Raw genomic sequence first — 22,114 nt, forward strand, 5'->3', positions numbered from 1 at the left:
GGGAAAGGGGGTAGGCGGATTCAGGATACAGGGCAGGATTCTCTGGCTGCGCTTGCCCCAATGCTGGAAAATCACGCCCAAAGTCAACGGATCTGGTGCATGGTGCGTGTTCCGCCCATTGCGATTCCCACGGCGAGTGGGACAGGAATGTTCCACTCAGTGAATTTAATGGTCAATCAAAAGCAAAATGAATGGCGGAGCTGGCTGAAAGGGCCAAATGGCCTACTCCTGTTTCCAGTTTCTATGGATGTTTCATTATTTACAGAAGCATTTTCTAACTTGTTCTGAATGAATTCTGTAATATTTGAATTTGAGAGCATTATTTAGGGGGAAATAATGGTAAAATTAAAGTATCGCCTAACCAATAAAAAGGGTATGAAAAGTCTTCACTAATTAAAAATATCCATTAAAAAAAAAAACACCAACCTAAACATGCACAAGTCCCAATCTTGCCAAGGCAGAGGTATTACACCACTCACTATTAACACCTGAGTACATTTATCTGAAGTTAGACTTTCCTCTTTCGCTGAAGAATAGTGCGATGGGAAAAGCAAGCTTTCAGTTACATAGCCAGGGCAACTCTTCTGAGTAGCGGAATATAATTGCAATGATAGCCGCATTAAATCCCCAGGCCCTCCCCATTCCTCCCTCCTAAAGCGTACTTACATTAGCAGAGAGCTGTGTCGTAAGTGCTGCCACTTTCTCCTGGGAAACATCGAGTTCTCGCCGAAGTTTGCGGATCTGCAAGCCCAAATGCCACAAAATTAAGTGCCTCAAACTCCCATTATGCTTCTGAATTGAAAATTCGATACACTTGAAGTAGATTTACATGGCGCTTTTGTGAAACAGGACATTTACACCATCCAGTGGTTTTTCACCTCAGGAGGCAGGTAATCAAATTCTCTTGTTTGCTCCATACAATCTTCAGTGTTTCTCTTTCAAGTAAATATCTAATTCTGCTCTAAAATGACAGTGAATTGCACATTTTAACCACTCTGTCCATAAGAATGTCTCTTTCTAGCCTCCCTCTTAATTATTCCTCTCGAGTTTGCCTCCTTGTGTTACTGTCTCATTATCTATCCCTATTTACCATATCATAATCTTTCAAGATCTTGAAGAGCTTCATCAAATCAACCTTCAACTACAATCGTCACCAAATCACCACACCTGCTCAAGTCCTATTGAATTTATAGTAAACTCTTTTCATATATGTAATACCCTTCGAACAGTGGGGTGCCTAAAGTTAAATGATGCACTTGCCAGCCTTGTCTGGGGCCTTATGCAACTTCAACGTTACATGTTTGTATCTGTTGCCAATGAATACAAGGTCATAAATTTTATTTGTCTTTGTGTGGCTGTATTTATTTACCCTGTGACATTCAAAGATCCGTGCGTATGCACGTCATGATTCTTCTGTTCCACTTAGGCCTGAATTTTACATTGTTCAATGGGCACGGACCCCCCCCCCCCCCCCCCCGCCCCCCAACATTGCTTGAAACTGCACAAGACGACATTGGGGCAAATTTTCCCATTCCAGCCGCCACGCAAATCGTAGCGAGCGAGGGACGGACCATGGAAAGGTCTGTTGACCTCGGGCGGAATTTTCCGGTTTTGGAGCAAGCGCAGCTGGAAAATCCAGCCCATTGGGTTGGCATACCGACAATATTTTGGTCGATGTTCGCACAGGAGAGCTGGAATCGTGAAACCTGACAATCAAGCAAGACAACTTAGTCCAAATAAGGATCAACTGGACGCAACGAGGGAGCAAGTGAGAAGCGTCTGCCCTCCCCAGCCAAGTTGAGTATTTCCCAGGGCATATTTCATGCTGGCTGCTCACTAATTGGATAGCCACCAAGAAGTCATGTTCCAAGGCCAATTATGGCAGGGAGCACATGCCCAATGGATGAAAAATTTAGGGCTCAGAATTCTGCTGTTTTAAAGTGCATTTCTTTGATTTCCTTCTTCCAAAACATCTCACTTCACACTGCTCAGACCCTCTACACTGCTCTGCACTGAATGGTATACCTTCTTTCTCTCTCTCTACACTGCTCTCTCTCAACGGCACCCCCCTCCCACCCTCTACACTGAAAAACACACCTGCTCTCTCTACGTGGCTCTGCACTGAACAACCTACAATCTCCCTCTACACTGAGCAGCATAACCTCTCTTGCTGCACTGAATAGGATACCCTCTCTCTCTCTCTATACTGCTCTATCTGAACAGCGTACCCCCACCCTCTACATGGAAAAGCATATCCGCGCTCTCTACATGGCTCTACACTGAACAACATACCCTCTCTCTCTCTTTCTCTCTATACTGAACAGCATTTTTGGCCTGTCCTTTTGTCTCCTGCCACCTTTGAAAATGTTTGGCATCATTTGTTGTACATTTGCCAAATCCCCCACCCCTCTGCCAAGTTTGGTGTCAGCAGAAGGTTTTCCTCAATTCTCAACTATTTACAATCTCAGTAAATAATAATATCCCCAAATAACATCACACACCAAACTTAAAATATTTCCTTTTACCTGAGTCAGGCAGCACATGGCTTTAATTCTCAATAGCATCTTTTATCGTTAGTCACTTTAGGTGGCACCTCAACAAATGCTTTCATAAAATTCGCATAAATATTTCCTTTATTGTCTTCATTTTATATAACAATTTGACAAGGCAGCACAACCATCTTACGACGATTGTGCGCACCGACCCTGAGTAACTCATTCTGTGCATCTGCTTGTCATTTCATTCTGCATTAGGGACCTTAGCCAGAAGTGGGTGGCACAGTGGTTAGTACTGCTCCCTCACAGCGCCAGGGACCTGGGTTCAATACCCGGCTTGAGTCACTGTGCAGAGTTTGCATGTTTTCCCTGTGCCTGCTTGGGTTTCCTCCTGCTGTCCAGTTTCTTCCCACAGTCCAAAAAGACGTGCCGGTTAGGTGCACTGGCGATGCTAAATTTTCCCTCAGTGTACCCGAACAGGTGCTGGAGTGTGGCGACTAGGGGATTTTCACAGTAAATTCACTGCAGTGTTAATGTAAGCCTACTTGTGACAGTAATATATAAACTTAAAAAACCCATAAATTTCAAGTGTTTGAATTACGTAGAAACGTACTTACCTCTGATTGCGACTTTTCTTCAGGCTGAAACAAAAAAAAGTTCATATTTTAAAAGACAAATAGATAAGGACAACAAGCAAAAATTAGGCAAAGTATTATTACATGTTAACAGTGATTCTTCAACTCACGAGGATTATTCAATAATTCAATGCTCATATAACTTTGATTTAACAATAACCAAATGGCTTTCCTATTTTATATTCTTACCTTTGACAGGTAGTGACAATTTCACAGGGGGAGCTGGTGGGTGGGAGGGGAGTGGCTGCAACGGATCTGAGCCTCATTCCATCCACATGCTACACCCACACAAACACATTCCAGTAGGAATCACCAGAAGGTGATCAGAAGTAGGGGTTATAGAGTCATAGACATTTACAACATGGAAACAGGCCATTCAGCCCAACTTGTCCACGCTGTCCAGTTTTTAACCACTAAGCTAGTGGTTAAATGCCTGCATTTGGCCATCTCCTCTTATTCCATATCCCATACCGACACTATAGTTAAGAAAGCCCACCAATGCCTCCACTTTCTCAGAAGACTAAGGAAATTTGGCATGTCAGCTACGACTCTCACCAACTTTTACAGATGCACCATAAAAAGCATTCTTTCTGTATCACAGCTTGGTTTGGCTCCTGCTCTGCCCAAGACTGCAAAAAAAGAAAACTACAAAAAGTGGTGAATGTAGCCCAATCCAAGATGCAAACCAGCCTCCCATCCATTGACTCAGCCTACACTTCCCACTGCCTCGGCAAAGCAGCCAGCATAATTAAGGAACCCACGCAACTCGGACATTTGCTCTTCAACCATTTTCCGTCGGGAAAAAGATACAAAAGTCTGAGGTCATGACTCAAGAACAGCTTCTTCCCTGCTGCTGTCAGACTTTTGAAGGGACTGATCTTGCATTAAGTTGATCTTTCTCTACACCCCAGCTATGACTGTAACACTACATTCTGCACTTTAATTTCCTTCTCTTTGAACGATATGTTTTGTCTGTATAGCACAAAGGAAACAATACTTTTCACTGTATGCTAATACATGTGATAATAATAAATCAAAATCAAATATAATTAAGAAGGCAGATGGAATTTTGTTCTTCATTGTAGGTGGGATCAAGTTTAAAAACAGCGAGGTTATGTTGCAACTGTGTAATGTGTTGGTGAGGCCATACCTGGAGCACTGTGTACAGTTTTGGTCTCCTTACTTGAGAACGGATATACTGGCACTGGAGGGGGTGCAGAGAAGATTCGCGACATTGACTCCAGAGTTGAGAGGGTTGGCTTATAAAGGACAGATTGAGTAGACTGGGGCTAATTCTCATTGGAATTCAGAAGAACAAGGGGAGATCTTATAGAAACATAAGATTATGAAGGGAATAGATAAGATAGAAGCAGGGAAGTTGTTTCCACTGGCGGGTGAAACTAGAACTGGGCGCATTGCCTCAAAATAAGGGGAAGCAGATTTAGGACTGAGTTGAGGAGGAACTTCTTCACACAAAGGGTTGTGAATCTGTGGAATTCACTGCCCAGTGAAACAGTTGAGGCTACCTCATTGAATGTTTTTAAGGCAAGGATTGATAAATTTTTGAACTGTAAAGGAATTAAGAATTATGGTGGGTGGGCGGGCGAGTAAGTGGAGCTGAGTCCACAAAAAGATCAGCTGTGATTTTATTGAATGGCGGAGCAGGTTCGAGTGGCCAGATGGTCTACTCCCGCTCCTAGGTCTTATCTTACCCATGTAACTGTCTAAATGCTTTTTAAAAGACAAAATTGCACCCGCCTCTACTACTGCCTCGGGAACTCAGTTCTGCTAAAGCAATTAGATTGGCCTGCATCTCTTGGGGGTGGGACTTGCTCCCACAAAGTGGCAACGTCCCATTCAGCCTGTTTAGCTCACAAGCTGTGCATTAATGCTGCAGGGGGGAAATTACTGGGTCAGTTCGCTGCTGGACAATTTTTGCACCAGGCTGCAAGGTCAGGAGAGAATTGCTGAACAATTCACGCGACCTCCCCTTCCTCCACAAAATTCCATCCTCCGACTCACACCCACTTTTCATATTTAATGCAGAGCATTTTAAAATTACATCAAAGTACGCATCATTCACAAATTCAAAAACATCAGTAAGGTTTCTCAAAAATCTGCTGCTTTTGGCACAGTTGCGCGAGGCAACATACATGTCATTCTTGCATGTGATCCCATTAAATTTGTCAACATGGTGAAACAATGTGCAGTTTTCAAATGGAACCCAGGAGACAGACAGTATATCCCCTCCAGCTCCATTACCAGCAACACAGTTAAGTGATTCTGTTGAAGGATGAAGTAAGAACAGAATGACAGGAGCCGAAATGGATTATCGCCTCTAGGCAATCAGTCCCCATGTCCGCTTGCTAAAACTGTCGTCGCTCAGGTGTTCGACTTCACTTGAAATTCCCATTTTTCACTTTTTTTTTTGCGTGCATGGCTGACCTCTCCAAATCAGCACAGTTGACCATCCAAGGGCATTGCCTCATTCCCAACGCTTCATGCTATACTACAGCAACATGATTTTCACTGACCTGCCACACGTACTCAAGAGTTCCACAAAGATTAAGATAAACCAAACTTGTTTGCCCACTGCTGCCGTTAATTCAGATTAATTTGCCTCAAGGAATTGAAATTCAGCATTTTAAGAACCGCAAATCAGTCTGACTATATGTGATGAAAGTAAGTTCTCCTTGCATGCTTAAAAGTAATCTGGTTTCAATGGACTTGAGGCAATCTATTTCAGATCGGCTGATCTAAATGCTATTTGCCATTTGTTATGCCACATTTAGAATCATACATCTCCCACAATGCAGAAGCAGGCCATTGAGCCCATCGAGTCTGTACCTGATGCTCCATTGGAGTATCCCACCCAGGTCCTATCTCCGCAACCCTGCATGTATTTACCCCGCCAAGCTACACATCCTGGGACACTAATGGCCAATCAACCAAACCTGCGTATCTTTGGAGTGTGGGAGGAAACCTGAGCACCCAGAGAAAACCCACACAGACACAAGCAGAATGTGCAAACTCCACATAGACAGTCACCCAAGGGTCGGATCAAACCCGGGTGACTGGCACTGAGAGACAGCGGTGCTAACCACTAAGGTTCAATGAAACCTTACTAAAATGGCATGATTGATGGCATGGGTAAATATATAAGGGGCAGGAATTTTCTCCCTCTCTGATGTGTTTTTCGGTGGTGGGATGCCGCACACTGCTCTTTGGCAGAGAGAACTTCTGGTCTCACTGTCGTCAATGGGGATTTCTCATTGAGCGCACCCCTCACTGCCAGGAAACCTGCGGCGGGGAGTATGTGCTATTGGCAGGACCATAGTATTCCGCCGGTGTAAACGGCAGTGAGATTTTGGCGCTAGTATGCCAGAGCAGGTTTAATTTACATACATATGAACGAAGTGGTAATTAACTAACTAACCCATAGGGAAATAGATTGTGTACTCAATGTGCGAGGTACAGGCTCAAAAATAATTAAGCGCTATTTCCAAGTGCCCAACGGTGTTTTACAATGCAGCAGCCACGTGTTAATTTACAATTCATTTGAAATAGTTAACTTGCGACTCATGGCCCACTATTGAACAGAATATGTTGACAGGGATGAGGAATTCCCAATGGTGCTTAATTAGCAGCATAGCAAGAAAGAACCTTACTAGCTTCCTCGACTTACAATAACTAAGCTCTAGATCAGCGGTGCCAAACTATGAACAGATCTGATTGTTGCGCATTGTTTTTTTTAAATTCCCACTTGATTAGATTTATTATTGTCACATGTATTAACATACAGTGAAAAGTATTGTTTCTTGCACGCTATACAGACAAAACATAAAGGAGGAAACGAGAGAGTGCAGAATACAGTGTTACAGTCATAACTAGGGTGTAGAAAAAGATCAACTTAATGCAACGTGTGTCCATTCAAAAGTCTGGCAGCAGCAAGAAAGAAGCTGTTTTTGTGTCAGTTGGTATGTGAACTCAGACTTTTGTATCCTTTTTCCGAAGGAAGATGATGGAAGAGAGAATGTCCGGAGTGCACGGGGTCCTTAACTACGCCTGGCTGCTTTGTAGAGACAGCGGGAAGTGTAGATAGAGTCAATGGATGGGAGGCTGGTTTGCTTGATGGATTGGGCTACATTCACGACCTTTTGTAGTTCCTTGCGGTCTTGGGCAGAGCAGGAACCATACAAAGCTGTGATACAACCAGAAAGAATACTTTCTATGGTGCATTCGTAAAAGTTGGTGAGAGTCGTAGCTGACATGCCAAATTTCCTTAGTCTTCAAGAATTCCCCACAGCAGTTACAGAATTCTCTTTGAAAACCCCCACCGCAGTCAGGGCAACAGTAACATTTAAGAACCATTTAAGGGGCAGGGGAACAAAAAAAAGGTGTCTGGAATATAGAAAAGGAGCTGGGATTTTGTGCCCTAGTTTGCCACGGGCGCAAATGACAATTGGGTTTCAAGAGGCCGAAAATGAGATTCTCACCAAAAGGGATCTTGAGGTGTGATCATCCTCACCACTGATGTAATAAGATGCCAGCATGAAATTCCTCATTTATATTCTTCTGTGGACATCCACTGGAGGGAGGGGAATTCCCTGTGTCTAAAGGAATGGGGTCTCCCTCTTTCAATGGGTTGGAGGGTCCTGTGTCTCCAGGTAGTAGAAGGGGCACGGTCCCCATGTGCATGGAGTGTCCCTGTGTCTGCAGAGGAGGGTGGGGGGGCAGGGGGAAGGAGGAGGAGGAGGAGGAGGGGCAGGGTTCTTTGGTTGTACTTTTAGTTCTGTTAGAATAGGGCGCCCTTTAGAAACAGCGTCCAATCTCTGGATGGCGAGTGGGATGCCAGCCAGGAGAGCACAGGAAATTTAAAAAGTTTGAAGATGACGAAGTTAAGGAACAGATATTCAGCAGCAAACACTGGAGTTGAATTAGGCCGTGGCACAGCAGCAGAAGCCACTGGTATTTCGAAGGGCAGGATATAGGGTCAAAGGTTCAACCCTTAGGTTGAACTGGGCTCAGAGCTTGTGACCAATGAGATTTAGCCCTGGACAATGGCTGGGGAGGGACTGGGGTCAAGGGTTATGCAGATAAGGTGGGAAATTGGAGTTGAAGATTGTCATATCAGGTCAGTCACAATCTCATTGAATGACGGAGCAGACTCAATGGGCCAAATGGCTTACTTCCCCTCCTACATCTTGTGGTCTAATCGTTGACAAGGATACTAGGAGCAATGACATTAGTTTTTGAAGTTTATTTATTAGTGTCACAAATAGGCTTACATTGACACTGCATGAAGTTACTGAGAAAATCCCCTAGTCGCCACACTCCAGTGCTTGTTCAGGTACAGTGTGGGAGAATTTAGCATAGCCAACGCACCTAACCAGCATGTCTTTTGGAATGTGGGAGGAAACCGGAGCAGCTGGAGGAAATCCATGCAGGCATAGGGAGAATGTACAAACTCCATGTAGACAGTCACCCAAGACTGGAATCAAACCTGAGTCCCTAGCACTGTGAGGGAACAGTGCTAACCACAATGCCAACCCCCAGACAGAAAGCAGCAAAGGCAGCTTCGTGAATGGTCTCAATCTTAGTGGCAAAGCTTCAGCAAACAATCCGGAGGGACATTTCTGATAGTAACTGAACACCCGCGTCTAAGAGCACAGGCCCGTTTATTTTGCTTTTTAAGACCATTAGTGCATGCAAAAAAGCTGTAGTTCCCAAGGAAGGTGGTAACAGCACATCTGATAGCATAAGCAATTACAAGGCTGACTGATCATAATTCTGGATTATTTTATAGAAGCATCCCAACTACAATTTGTTATGCTGTGAATGACGATGTATGAGACATCAGTGGAAAAGCAGCATAATTTACAAGTGACTGCTTCTATTGATACTATGATATAGAATTGCATAGTAATTTATTATTGGGCCCATGTGTCAAATAATGATATTCAGTGATGAGTATATTACTCTTTTGTCTTTGATAATCACACTTCTGGTAGCAACAGGAACAAAAACTTACAATAAAGGAAGAGGAAATGTTTGTGATGTATACATATATTATACACTCTGTTTTATTTATACTGGTACTAAGAGATAGGATCTACAAATACTTGGATGTAGAGGGGCTTATTAGGGAGAGTCAACATAGCTTTGTGCGTGGTAGGTCATGTTTAACCACTCTATTAGAGATTTTCGAGGAAGTTACCAGGAAAGCGGATGAAGGGAAGGCAGTGGATGTTGTCTACATGGACTTCAGTAAGGCTTTTGACAAGGTCCTGCGTGGGAGGTTAGTTAGGAAGGTTCAGTCACTAGATATACATGGAGAGGTAGTAAATTGGATTAGACATTGGCTCAACGGAAGAAGCCAGCGAGTGGTACATGAGGATTGATTCTCTGAGTGGAGGCCTGTGACGAGTGGTGTGCCACAGGGATCAGTGCTGGGTCCATTGCTGTTCGTCAGCTATATCAATGATCTGGATGATAACGTGGTAAATTGGATCAGCAAATTTGCTGATGATACAAAGATTGGCGGTGTAGTGGACAATGAGGAAGGTTTTCAAAGCTTGCAGAGGGATTTGGACCAGCTAGAAAAATGGGCTGGAAAATGGCAGATGGAGTTTAATGCAGACAAGTGTGAGGTATTGCACTTTGGAAGGACAAACCAAGGTAGAACATACAAGGTAAATGGTAGGACACTGAAGTGTGCAGTAGAACAGAGGGATCTGGGAATACAGATACATAATTCCTTAAGAATGGCATCACAGGTGGATAGGGTCGTAAAGAGTGCTTTTGGAACATTGGCTTTTATAAATCAAAGTATTGAGTATAAGAGTTGGAATGTTAGGGTGAGGTTGTATAAGACATTGGTGAGGCCAAATTTAGAGTATTGTGTGCAGTTTTGGTCACCTAATTACAGGAAGGATATTAATAAGGTAGAAAGAGTGCAGAGAAGGTTTACAAGGATGTTGCCAGGACTTGAGAAACTGAGTTAGAGAAAAGTTGAATGGGTTAGGACTTTATTCCCTGCAGCATAGAAGAATGAGGGGAGATTTGATAGAGGTGTATAAAATTATGATGGGTATAGATAGAGTGAATGCAAGCTTCTTCCACTGAGGCTAGGGGGAAAAAAAACTAGAGGACATGGGTTAAGGGTGAAGGGGGAAAAGTTTAAAGGGAATATTAGGGCAGGGTTCTTCACACAGAGTGATGGGAGTGTGGAATGAGCTGGCAGATGAAGTGGTAAATGCGGGCTCACTTTTAACATTTAAGAAAAACTTGGACAGGTACATGGATGAGACGGGTGTGGAGGGATACAGTCCAGGTGCAGGTCAGTGGGACTAGGTAGAAAAATGGTTTGGCACTGCCACAACGGGCCAAAAGGCCTGTTTCTGTGCTGTCGTTTTCTATGGTTCTATTTTTCTATAAAATATACAGATATGTATGCATATAGGGTGTGAGGGCCCAAGACTTCACCCTATACAGTTTTACATAGTATATAGAAATATGCTCATTGCTGTCTCAAAAATGTTCAAATTGGGAAAAAGACCTAAAATTGCTGAATCTATGTCTGAATATGATCCTGAACAAAAACATCTACTGACAGTATTGAAGAAATTTGCACCTTATTATCCCTGAAGAGCTACTAATGGCTTATAATGGGCTGCACAGACCAATTTAAAGAGAGTTCTATAAAGGCCATTTGCATTTCCTATTGCAGGCTCGCCAACTGAAGTCTGTTCATCTGCTAACTTTCCTTTCAATTCTTAAGAGCTGAGACATGTAACAATCTCAGGGGACCCACATCCCTCATCAAAGAGGGTGTGGAGAGGTGGGAACCATGTGACATGGACCGCTGGGTGTTGGAACCAGTAATATTGCCTTGCTGAACTCCAAGGTGTCTGTCTGACTTTTTATTATCACACTAGACAAGGAGCTTTGGTCCAGGTTGGACACCTGGCCCCATCTACACTGCTTCTATTGGAAATTCTGTATCATCACCTACAAAACTGATCAAATTCTGCATGCCAACCTCATTGTGTGAAGTCAACATGGTTGGAAAAGTGAATTATACAGTATTGGTTTTCATCCTGTCTACCTCAGTGAAGGAACAGCTCATTGGACTTTGATTCTGGACTCTTAAACTCAGGTTAAACAAGTTTTCTTTTCTCTGCACAGTAAAGCTTTCTTTTCTCCTACCCTCTTTTAATATACAATGCAAAAGAGGCAATGTTGCCACCATCCTCCTGCATGTTGAGTGTGTGCAAATAAACTAACCCTTTGAGTTCCTCCTATCTTGAATTTGCTGTGGGGTTATTAATAAAAAAAAATCATACCAAATATGTCACAGCTTATAAAGGGGGAAGCAAATCAAAACCATCATTCTGCTTCTGGGTGGATGGTGAGAGGCTTTTTTTTTAAGTTTATTTATTATTGTCACAAATAGGCGTACATTATCATGAATAAAGTAACCGTGAAAATCCCCTAGTTGTCACACTCCGATGCCTGTTCAGGTACACTGAGGGAGAATTTAGCACGGCCAATGCAACTAACCAGCACGTCTTTTGGACTGTGGGAGGAAACTGGAGCAACTGGAGAAAACTCATGCAGACACGGGGAGAACATGTAGACTCCGCACAAACAGTGACCCAAGCCTGGAATCGAACCCATTCCCTGACAGCTCTGATGAAGGATCATCTAGACAGCCAATGTTGGCTCTATTCTCTCCACATGGATGCTATCAGACCTGCTGAGATTTTCCAGCATTTCCTGTTTTTGTTAATTAAGCGCTCAGTTGCGCAGGCAACTTCTGCACAACAATGGGCTAAGTGACCAGATAGTCTGCTTTAGTGGTATTCATTGAGAGATCAATGCTGCCCCAGACACTGAGGAGGCTCCCTTGCTCTTTCTAACTTAGTGACTTGGAAAGAATTTGCAAACTGGCAAGTGACTGACTTGAATTAGTGACAGGAGCAAGGCTACAGCTCGAAACCAACTGAAGGAAGCAACTCTTCACAGTGTCCTGGGAGAAATAGTTTAGTGGCTATACTATGGTGATACCACATTGCCCATTGTGTTGGAATGAATGGAAGCCTTTATGCCAAGTTTAAGGAAAATGAAGATAAACTATGATGTAAATAAAAGCACACCAGGAAATAACACTGCCCACAATTTTGATGCTCAGGTTAGATGCTTACAAGGATTACAAAACCTGTCCACACCCTAATCAGTTTATTTTTCTGCATCTCCCCAAAATACCTCCAAACACTTCACAATAACAAGTTCTAAAAGGAATAGCAACAGGGCTGATTTTTCTAACAAGTTCAACGTAACCATTCCTTAATCATTTTTCATCATGATCATATAGAATCAATTAATCAAATCATGCACAGAATTCTAACCTTACACGATTGTTTCTTGGATCCAGTATATAAACCATAAACATTTTAAAGTATAACATATTACAGCTACAATTATTACAGGTATAACTTCGCATGTTTAATGCATTTTGACGTTATTAATTTACTAACCAAATCAATGTGAAGTACGCTACCTGATTGTTTAAAATTAATTCTAACAAGTAAGCTCTCATAAAAATAAATTGCGCAATCAACCATCCCATCAGTTCAGCAGGAAAAAAGAACCAGGTAGCTCATCTACCATTTATAAGTTTTATCAACTCAAAGCTAATTCTCATTGATACACATTCAATTAAATTAAACCCATGCCATGAAAAGAAAACCTATGAATGGGTGCACACAGATTCAAACATCTTCCATCGGTGAAATCCTTGGCTTGGGTGACTGCCTGTGTGGAGTCTGCACGTTCTCTCCCCTGTGTCTGTGTGGGCTTCCTCCAAGTGCTCCAGTTTCTTCCCATGGTTCGAAAGACGTGCTAGTTAGGTGCATTAGCCATGCTAAATTCTCCCTCAGGCGCTGGAGTGTGGCGATTAAGGGATTTTCACAGAAACTTCATTGCAGTGTTAATGTAAGCCTACTTTTGTCACGGATAAATAAAACTTAAGCTTAAAACAAACTTCACACCATCACCTACCATCAGCTGCCTAGCAGTGGGGGTCCTGGTGAGAGTTAACGTTGCCATCATGCTGGAGCTGCTTGTTTAGACACTGTCACTGGTGAAATAAAAACCTTGCAGAGGGACTAAACCCAAGGACGCCACCCAAGCTATCACATTTCCCAGCCTCCTTGAATTCTTACTGGACGGAGGCATTTGATGTGCAAGATAAAACATAAATAACAGCTTGCATGCGCCTGACAGGTAAAGTGACATCACGGGTGTGGTCACAAGATGTTAATGTTTGCGTGCACAGGGCAAAATTAAATCCTGCTAGAGTGAGACAATGATGTAACAATTTGTTTTTCCAAAACAACTGCTTAAAAGTAATGATTCACAGCAGCGAAAAGCACTGCCCTTCTGTAGCAAACATGCACACGAAACTGCAATATATTAATATTGCTTAATGCAAGGGTAAAACATAGCTTTCTGGCACCAGGCTCTGAAAACCATGTACCTAATTCTAAAAAGTTGTCTGTAATAATGCCTTGGTGCAATTTTAATTTTCTATCTGCTACCAATATAATAGCAGGGTTTGTACTGCAGAAACTAGTATCTTTTAAACTGGAATTTCAGATTTGAAGTCATTACCAGGTGGAGGATAAGAAGCAAAAGGTTAAAATATTACTTAAAAAGTTCATGACATGGACTAAACCTTCTTGATTATTGTATTTTAAACATGTGAGGGACAAGGAACAAAGTAGTCAAACTGTTGGTTCTTACCGTTGAGTAAATAGAAGATGTGCTGGAGACCAGAGACAGAGAAGAGCCATGAACTGTACAAAATTTCAGGTTGCAACAGGATTTTCCAGCCAAGAAGAGAAGGAAAATGAAAACTATTAGTCAGGTCAGGCCGTGTATGAAAGTCAGTTCTTCAGTAGTGATCGATAATGGCTAATGACTCAGAATTTGAGGTATTAATAATGTCAAGGCCATTGTTGTTCACCACCATTAGTATGTAAAGCTGACTAATGCCACAAACATAGTTGAATGAGGAAATGCGGGTGTTGCAAACAGTGACACTCTACTCCTCCACAGTGTTTGCACACAGCATCTTTAGAAATCACTGATTTGAAGTGAACTTCAACTATTTACAAACTATCCTCTCTGGAAAAACCATTGAAAATGTTAAGATTTGTTCAGTTAGGTGTACTAGAATATTTAACGGCACACTACATCACTGTTACAATTCACTAGCCATCTGACGTGGGGTGGCAGAGTGGTTGGCACTGCTGTCTCACAGTGCCAGGGACCCGGGTTCAATTCCAGCTTCGGGCGACTGACTGTGTGAAGTTTGCACGTTCTCCCCATGTCTGAGTGGGTTGCCTCCGAGTGCTTCAGTTTCCTCGCACAGTCCAAAAATGTTAGGTTGATTGGCCATGCTAAATTGACTCCTAGTTTTGGTGGGATTAACAGGGTAAATATGTGGAGTTATGGGGATTGGGGGGGGGGGGGGGGGGATTGTTGACTGTAAAGGATAGAATGACCTCTCTTGACATGGTAGGGATTCTATAGCCCAAAAGACAGAGTGGATAGTCAGAGGCTTTTTCCCAGGGTGGAATTATTAATTACAAGGGGGCACAGATTCAAGGTGAGAGCAGGAAAGTTTATGGGAGATACGCAGAGGAAGTTTTTCATGCAGACAGTGGTGGGTGTCTGGAACAGGCTGCCAGAGGAAATGGTGGAAGCAGGCACATTAGCAACACTCAAGAAGCATTTGGATGGGTCCATGAATAGGGAGAGAATATAGAGGAATATGGACCAACTAAGGGCAGAGGTTTTATTTGTTAAGTTCTGTTAGGGCATCATGATCGGCATGGGCTTGGAGGGCTGAAGGGCCTGTTCCTGTGCTGTACTTTTCATTGTTCTTGAAAAGTTAAATGTACAGCTATGGAGTCTCAATCACTCAGAAGAACTTTTATACAAAGAACAAAGGAAATTACAGCACAGGAAGAGACCCTTCGGCCTTCCAAGCCTACACTGACCATGTTGCCCGTCTGAACTAAAACCTACTATCCTTCCCTGGGCCATATCACTCTTTTCCCATCCTATTCATGTATTTATCAAGACACCCCTTAAAAGTCACCATCATATCTGGTCCCACCATCTCCCCAGGCAGTGAGTTCCAGGCATCCACCATACTCTGTGCACCTTAAACCTGTGTCCCCTAGTATTTGACTCTTCCACCCTGGGAAAAAACTTCTGACTACCTATTCTGTCCATGCCCCTCATAATCTTGTAGACTTCTATCAGATCGCCCCTCAACCTCTGTCCTTTCAGTGAGAACAAACCAAGTTTCTCCAACCTTTCCTCATAACTAATGCCCTCTATGCCAGGCAATATCCTGGTAAATTTTTTGTGCCTTCTCCAAAGCCTTAAAAAGGTGTTTGTCCTGATATTTACTTTCCTTCCTTAATCTCATATGTTGCAATTTTTCTTTTCCTTTCTGCACAGTAACATAAGTGCAATTGAAACTCCCTGCTTTTTAACTTCTTGCTTTTCTGTCTGTGAGAATTCTTCAATATGATTGGCTGATCAGTCTACTCTCTCTTTTGCTCAATCCCAAAAATCTCACGTAGAAAGCGTCAAATTAAAATTGATGTGGAAAATGAGAAATCATATGCTCTAGATCAGATAAATCTTTGCGGGCAGTTTTTGCCAAAGAAAATGGCAAATCTTTCAGTGATAACCAGCAACCCAGGCTACTTATTTATCATTTCCCTTAAGTCAACAGGCACATTTTTCTTTGATCTCTTCAATCACTAATACAATCCAGTTTGTCATAAAAATGCTGCTGGATTAAAAAACTTACAAATTACACGCGTGCTAAATGCCAAAAGGTTTTGCAATGTAGATAAAAACCCTACAGTGCAAAAGGAGGCCATTTGGCCCATTCAATCCTGCACCGACCACAATCCCACCCAGGTCTTATCCCCAAAAGCCCATGCATTTACCCTAGCTAGTCCCCCTGACCAAGGGGCAATTTAGCATGGCCAATCCACTTAACCCGCACATCTTTGGACAGAGAGGAAACCAGAGCACTCGGAGGAAACCCATGCAGACATGGGGAGAATGTGCAAAGTCCACACAGACAGTGACCCAAGCCAGGAATCAAACCTGGATCCCTCGTGCTGTCAGGCAGCAGTGCTAACCATTGTGTCACCCTGTTGCAAAAAAGCAGATGGTCGGGGGCAGAAAGTCATGGCAGAATCTGGTGCATATTCTTGCATCTGGCAAAAATATAAAAATGTATTGCTTCTAGAAAAACAGCAAATCAAAGTTAGGCTTTTGAGAGAAAAAACAATCTTCAAGCAGCAAGGTCATCCTGCCGAAATGCTGCAATGATATTGTTCTCCAGCCCCAATGAAGCAGGCACCAAATTTTATTGAGAAGTGCCTGCGATGCTGATATCCACTAATACCCCTTATCCTTTGAAATGTTAGAATACCTACAGTACAGAAGGATGCCATTCAGCCCATCATCTTATCAGGGCTTATCCCCAAAACCCCACGTATTTACCCCACTAATCCTCCTAATCTTGGAACACTTTGGGGTAATTTAGCATGGCCAATCAACCTAACCTGCACATCTTTTGACTTCTCTGGCAAGTGTCGCTAACTTAGCTTCTGTAAGCTTCCGTAGTATGTCCGTATTTAGCGATTTAGTCCCCTGCCGAAACTCTTCTCAATTCTTAAATGAAAATCCTGATCAAAAGCTCTGCTTAGATGTCTCAGTGTGTTTAATCAGAGAATCGGTGAACCATGGCAGCTACGAAATTCCCAGGTTGAATTCCTGGTCTGTGTTGTATTAATTGATCCCAGTATAGGCACAACAGGGCATGAATGCCTCTGGAGACACAACCACTACAGAGATTCTTCAGCTCATACTCTAACTTATGATTTACTTAAAATAAATTTATTCTCGGGATGTTTGGAATTAAGGTAGACAGTGATTAGGCGAAAACAGATAGGATTTCTCTTGTTTGCTGGCTGGGGTGGGAATTTTAACTTCTCATACAATAAAGATCTAGTTCTTCTTCTGCTTGCATTAACTGACCACAGTGTGGTAATCTGCTGTCTACAAGATTGGTCACTAAGGTGAGCAACTGACTGAGAAGACAAGAGTTTTTCTTTCTACTACATGCATGTCTCAAAACAGGCAATAGTTGAGTACAGAGATAGGGGCAGCATGGTAGCACAGTGGTTAGCACTGCTGCCTCACAATGCCAGGGACAGGGAATCGATTCCCAGCTCGGGTCACTGCACAGAGTCTGCACATTCTCCCCGTGTCTGCATGGGTTTCCTCTGGGTGCTCTGGTTTACTCTCACAGTCCGAAGATGTGCAAGTTTGGAGGACTGGCTATATTAAATTGCCCTTTAGTGTCAGGGGACCAGCTAGAGTAAATATGTAGGGTTACGGGGATAGGGCTGGGGGGAGGGATTGTGTCAGTGCACGAGTGTCACTCGTTCTCACCTGAAGGAGTGACACACCGAAAGCTTGTGCAATCAAATAAACCTGTTGGACTTTAACCTGGTGTTGAGAGACTTCTTACTGTGCTTATCCCAGTCCAACACCAGCATCTCCACATTACGGGGACTATCCTAGTAAATACATGGGATTACGGAGATAGGGCCCGGGTGGGACTGTTGTCGGTGCAAACTTCATGGGCTGAATGGCCTCCTTCTGCATTGTAAAGATTAAATGATTCTATAAAATTAAATAAATGTTTGATGTGCTATGGTCTGTTTATCTAGTTTGCTCCTACAGAGGGAAAGCAAACTTTGCTGATGACACAGGCAAGAGTTGGCTAATGAAAAACAATCTGAGATGTCACGAGAGTCATGAGACAACATTCAATGCCTTTTATCAATCTGTAAAATCATGGCAGCGGTTTCTCACACATGCTCAACCCAGGTTTTCTTCAGAACATAACAAATTTGGCTGTACTATCAAGGTTTGAAGATAATATAAAGTCAGTAAAACTCCCACCTCTCTGGCAGATTATGCCATTTCTTACTTGAGCAACATTCATCTGTTGTGTAAGATCGTATCACCACAACAGGGTAAACACCAGGGTTAGTTTACAGTAACCAATATGTCATGACACATAAGCAAAGCAAATAAGTCCCAGTCTCAATGTAAGAGGCAAATGGTCTTCAGGAGAGAAAGTTTAGCAAACCATTTTTAGTTTTAGGAAGCAGAAGAAATAGAGCTATGAGTTACTTCATCCGGAATGGCACTTCCTACTTAAAATGGCTGAGGAAGGAGTTATAATTTGATATCAAGGTTAACAACCCATTCAATGGCTTTAGCTAACGCAGTGTTAATAGTTGTGAAAATGTTGCAAAAACAGCTCCTGACTTTATTAATAAAGTTCGGTGTCAACATAAAGAAACAGTTTTACAATGCATAACAGTTTCCAAATCAAAAGTCCCTGGAAAGCCACATAGGCTTGCTGTCTTTCAGATAAGGAGCTTGTGCTGTATTTCGATAGGAACATTATGTGTCCGTATTGCACCAGGCAAAGAGCTGCAGTATCGGTACCCCAATCACCAACCATCCCCAAAACTAGCTCCACCACCATTCTAAGTGCGTGCAGCGATACTGTTAAGAGTTTGACTATTTAAAACCACAAAATTCATTACAGCGGCTTCCCAGTTCTTGACTGCAAATCATGATTCAAAATTAAGCATTTCCATCAATTGAGGAGTGTTTTTCCTCACACAATTTATTATTGTAGGTGTGGGCGTACTTTATATTGACTACACCTCTAGATTAGAGCTTGTGCAAGACCACAAGGCATAAAAGCAGAATTAGGCCATTATGCCCAAGGAGTCTGCCCCTCTATTTAATGAGATCATGACTGATCTGATAATCCTCAACTCTACTTTTCCACCTTATCCCCATAATCCTTAATTCCTTTAGGATATACAGCACAGAAACAAGCCACTCAGCCCAACCAGTCCATCCTGGCATTTATGCTCCACTTGAGCCGCCTCCTATCTTTTCTCATTTAAAGCTATCATCACAACTATCTCGTCCATTCGCTGTCTAGGTTCCCCTTAAACACACTGCCTTTGCTTCAACCACTCTCAATGGTAGCAAGTCTCATATTCTTAACATTAGAAACCATAGAAATGTTACAGCACGGAAAGCAGCCACTTGGCCCACCTTGTCCATGCCAGCCCGAGGACACTCAGGTGTCTTTTCTAATCCCACCTTCCTGCACCCAGTCTGTAGCCTTGTAGTTTACAGCACTTATGATGCAGATTAAGAGTTTAAAGTTTCTGCCTCCACTACCAACTCTGGCAGCGAATTCCAGACACTCACCACCCTTTGCGTAAAAAAGCTCTTCCTTATGTTCTCTCTACACCTACAGCCACTTATCTTGAATCTATGTCCCCTGGTCCTAGAATTCTCCAACAAGACTTTTATCCTATGTACTCTATCTCGTCCCCTCAATTTTTTTTTGGGTAAAGGGGTTTCTTCTGAATTATATATTTCATCAAAGCATGAAACAAATTTTTGCATCTGTTAGATTAATTTTAAGCTCTTTCTTGTAGCTAATGTTTAGTACCATATGGAGAATTCAATGCAGTCATGACTAACCTTCCTCAAATCCATCCCGGAATGATCCGGAGCGACTCATTGTCCTGTGCTTCTCATCCAAAGACATGGAACTGTTCCGGAATCTGGAATCACTGTATGGATCGTACGACCCATCCTGATTGGACACGCTGTGACAACGTAGCATGCTGGGATTTGAGAGACTCATCTGGGCAGCTGTGGTTGGGCTCGCTGTTGAAAAGAAAGTCTATTTGTGATACACAAACAAGAATGCAAGACTTCTCTACACCCTAGCTATGGCTGTAACACTATGGCTGGAATTCTCCTGCCATTCGCACCTGCGGGGTTCTCCGGTCCCGCCAGCAGTGCGCCCTGCCCGTGGGTTTCCCGTCGGCATGAGATGACATCAACGGGAATTCCCACTGCTAGCAAACAGCATGCCACCTCCCACTGGCAGGAAACATACCACTGGGAGGCCAGAGAATGCCAGCTTATCTTCTGCACCCTTTCCTTTCCTTCTGCCCATTGTACTCTATGAACGGCATGCTTTATCTGTATAGCACTCATGAAATAATACTGTCCACTTCTCATACCAATGTATGTGACAATTATAAATCAAGTCATATGCATTCCAACAAAGAACTAATCCCAATCTAACACTGAATAGATTATTTTTAAATCCCTTCTCAAACAAATGGATGATCATTTGTGAACAGTAATTAGTTCAAGATATTTTTCCATCGTAGAACTTTTATTGTAAGCACACTCTATCATCTTGATGCATAATAGCAACTCTGTATCTAATATTCAGCAGAATAGGTTTCTCTTCTTCAGCATATTGCTCTCAAATCTTACTTCTGAATCCTTTGAAGATTATGTAGTTACAACAGTTGAAGCTGATTATACAATTCCACTGGTTTGTGCCCAGGAGGAAACGTTCTCAAGGAAAGAGTCCTCTGCACAAAAGCAATTTTACACTCGAAGCTCTAGCAACCTATCTGTTCCAGCACCTGTTACCTTGTTGAAGTGCAGCAAGTCAACTGCTTCAGGAGATAATGTGGCTAAGGGAGGTGGTTAGGGAGGAGAAAGATACTTCACAAGTTAGTTCCACACAATAGGATGAACCTTTCAGGTGCTAACTTCGCAGACATGTCTGTTATTGGTAATTCCACAATTCACTTCGCTTGCCAATGTGTAGAGGTACGACTTTACATTAAAGGCAAATGGGCATGTCACTCTTTAGGTTGGAGCCCTCACCTAACTGGGAGAAGTTAAACCTCGTTCCAGAGGGTGACGTGATGCTAGATCCTGGGGAAAATGGCGAATTGTTGATATTCTCCTGTAGTCCAACTGCAGAGTGTGAACGCAACCACTCTTTGGTCTCATCATTACTTCGCAGTTGAGATGAAGGAGTGTACCTGTGGAAACATCAATAATTTTCGTAAGATCGTGCACTCAGACTAAGACATGGACTGCTATATTGCTGTAGGTTTTTTCATTCCAGTTCCCATTTTTAAGGACAAACTAATCCAGCAAATGGGGTGAATACAATAGATACCGGAATTTTAGTATATGTGAACGTAATTAGATGCAGCAAAGTTTATTACAAATAACCTGCAGATTTTGTTCACCCCCAAGATAAATATTTTGTAGTACTGTTCCATTTATCATCAGAAGGGGACAAAAAACTTGGGGTGGAATTTTACTGGCACACGTGCCCAAGGTTCATACGATCCCACCTGAGGTCAATGGAGAATGACTTTGTTCTCCAAACCTCGCCAGCTCCCGAAACTGGGGAGGGCGTGCCAGTAAAATTCCGGCCTTAATCCCAAATGCTTCCTTCTTTATCACCCATCTCTCTTTAATTACCTCTGGTTTAACATTTAATTTTGATTAAACAATCACATCTAATAAATTGTGGCAAACCAGTCAGAGATCGTTGCATTGTCTTAGCTGTGTACCCTTGTGTGTTATGGAATTAGTACATTGGTCATTGACTGGGTCATTTCCAAATCATCATTGTAACATGTCTTAATGAATTCTCATTAGTTGGTGACAGAGAATCAGGGTACACAAATAGCAAAAAACTTGTGGGGACAAATTTTCCCATTCCGCCCACCATGGGAATCGGAGCGGGTGAGGGGCGAACTGTGGAAAGGTTCATTGACTCTGGCAGGATTTTCTGGTTTCAGGGTGAACGTGGCCAGAAAATCCTGTTCATGGCCAAAAGCACAGCTCCAGGAAATTCTGGCTCATTTTCATAATAGAATAAATTCCAGAAGGCATTCGGCATGCTTGGTTTTATTGGTCAGGACATTGAATACAGGAGTTGGG

At 42.7% G+C, this 22,114-nt stretch overlaps 1 protein-coding gene across 10 annotated transcripts in view; it reads right to left on the reverse strand.

Moving 5' to 3' along the window:
* The window catches only part of nav2a (neuron navigator 2a), an 806,339-nt gene that overhangs the window by 64,433 nt on the left and 719,792 nt on the right, over positions 1 to 22,114 (reverse strand). For all 10 annotated transcript variants that reach the window (XM_080189918.1, XM_080189922.1, XM_080189916.1 and 7 more), the window contains 5 exons: positions 21,038 to 21,198; positions 19,823 to 20,011; positions 13,937 to 13,989; positions 3,113 to 3,136; positions 667 to 741 (listed from right to left, as the gene is read on the reverse strand). In XM_080189918.1, the coding sequence (XP_080046044.1) occupies positions 667 to 741; positions 3,113 to 3,136; positions 13,937 to 13,989; positions 19,823 to 20,011; positions 21,038 to 21,198 (502 nt within the window). The remainder of the gene's footprint in view (positions 1 to 666; positions 742 to 3,112; positions 3,137 to 13,936; positions 13,990 to 19,822; positions 20,012 to 21,037; positions 21,199 to 22,114) is intronic.

The sequence above is a fragment of the Carcharhinus amblyrhynchos genome, chromosome 6 (assembly GCF_965287045.1).
Source record: "Carcharhinus amblyrhynchos chromosome 6, sCarAmb.v2.hapA, whole genome shotgun sequence".
NCBI classification, from domain to species: domain Eukaryota; kingdom Metazoa; phylum Chordata; class Chondrichthyes; order Carcharhiniformes; family Carcharhinidae; genus Carcharhinus; species Carcharhinus amblyrhynchos.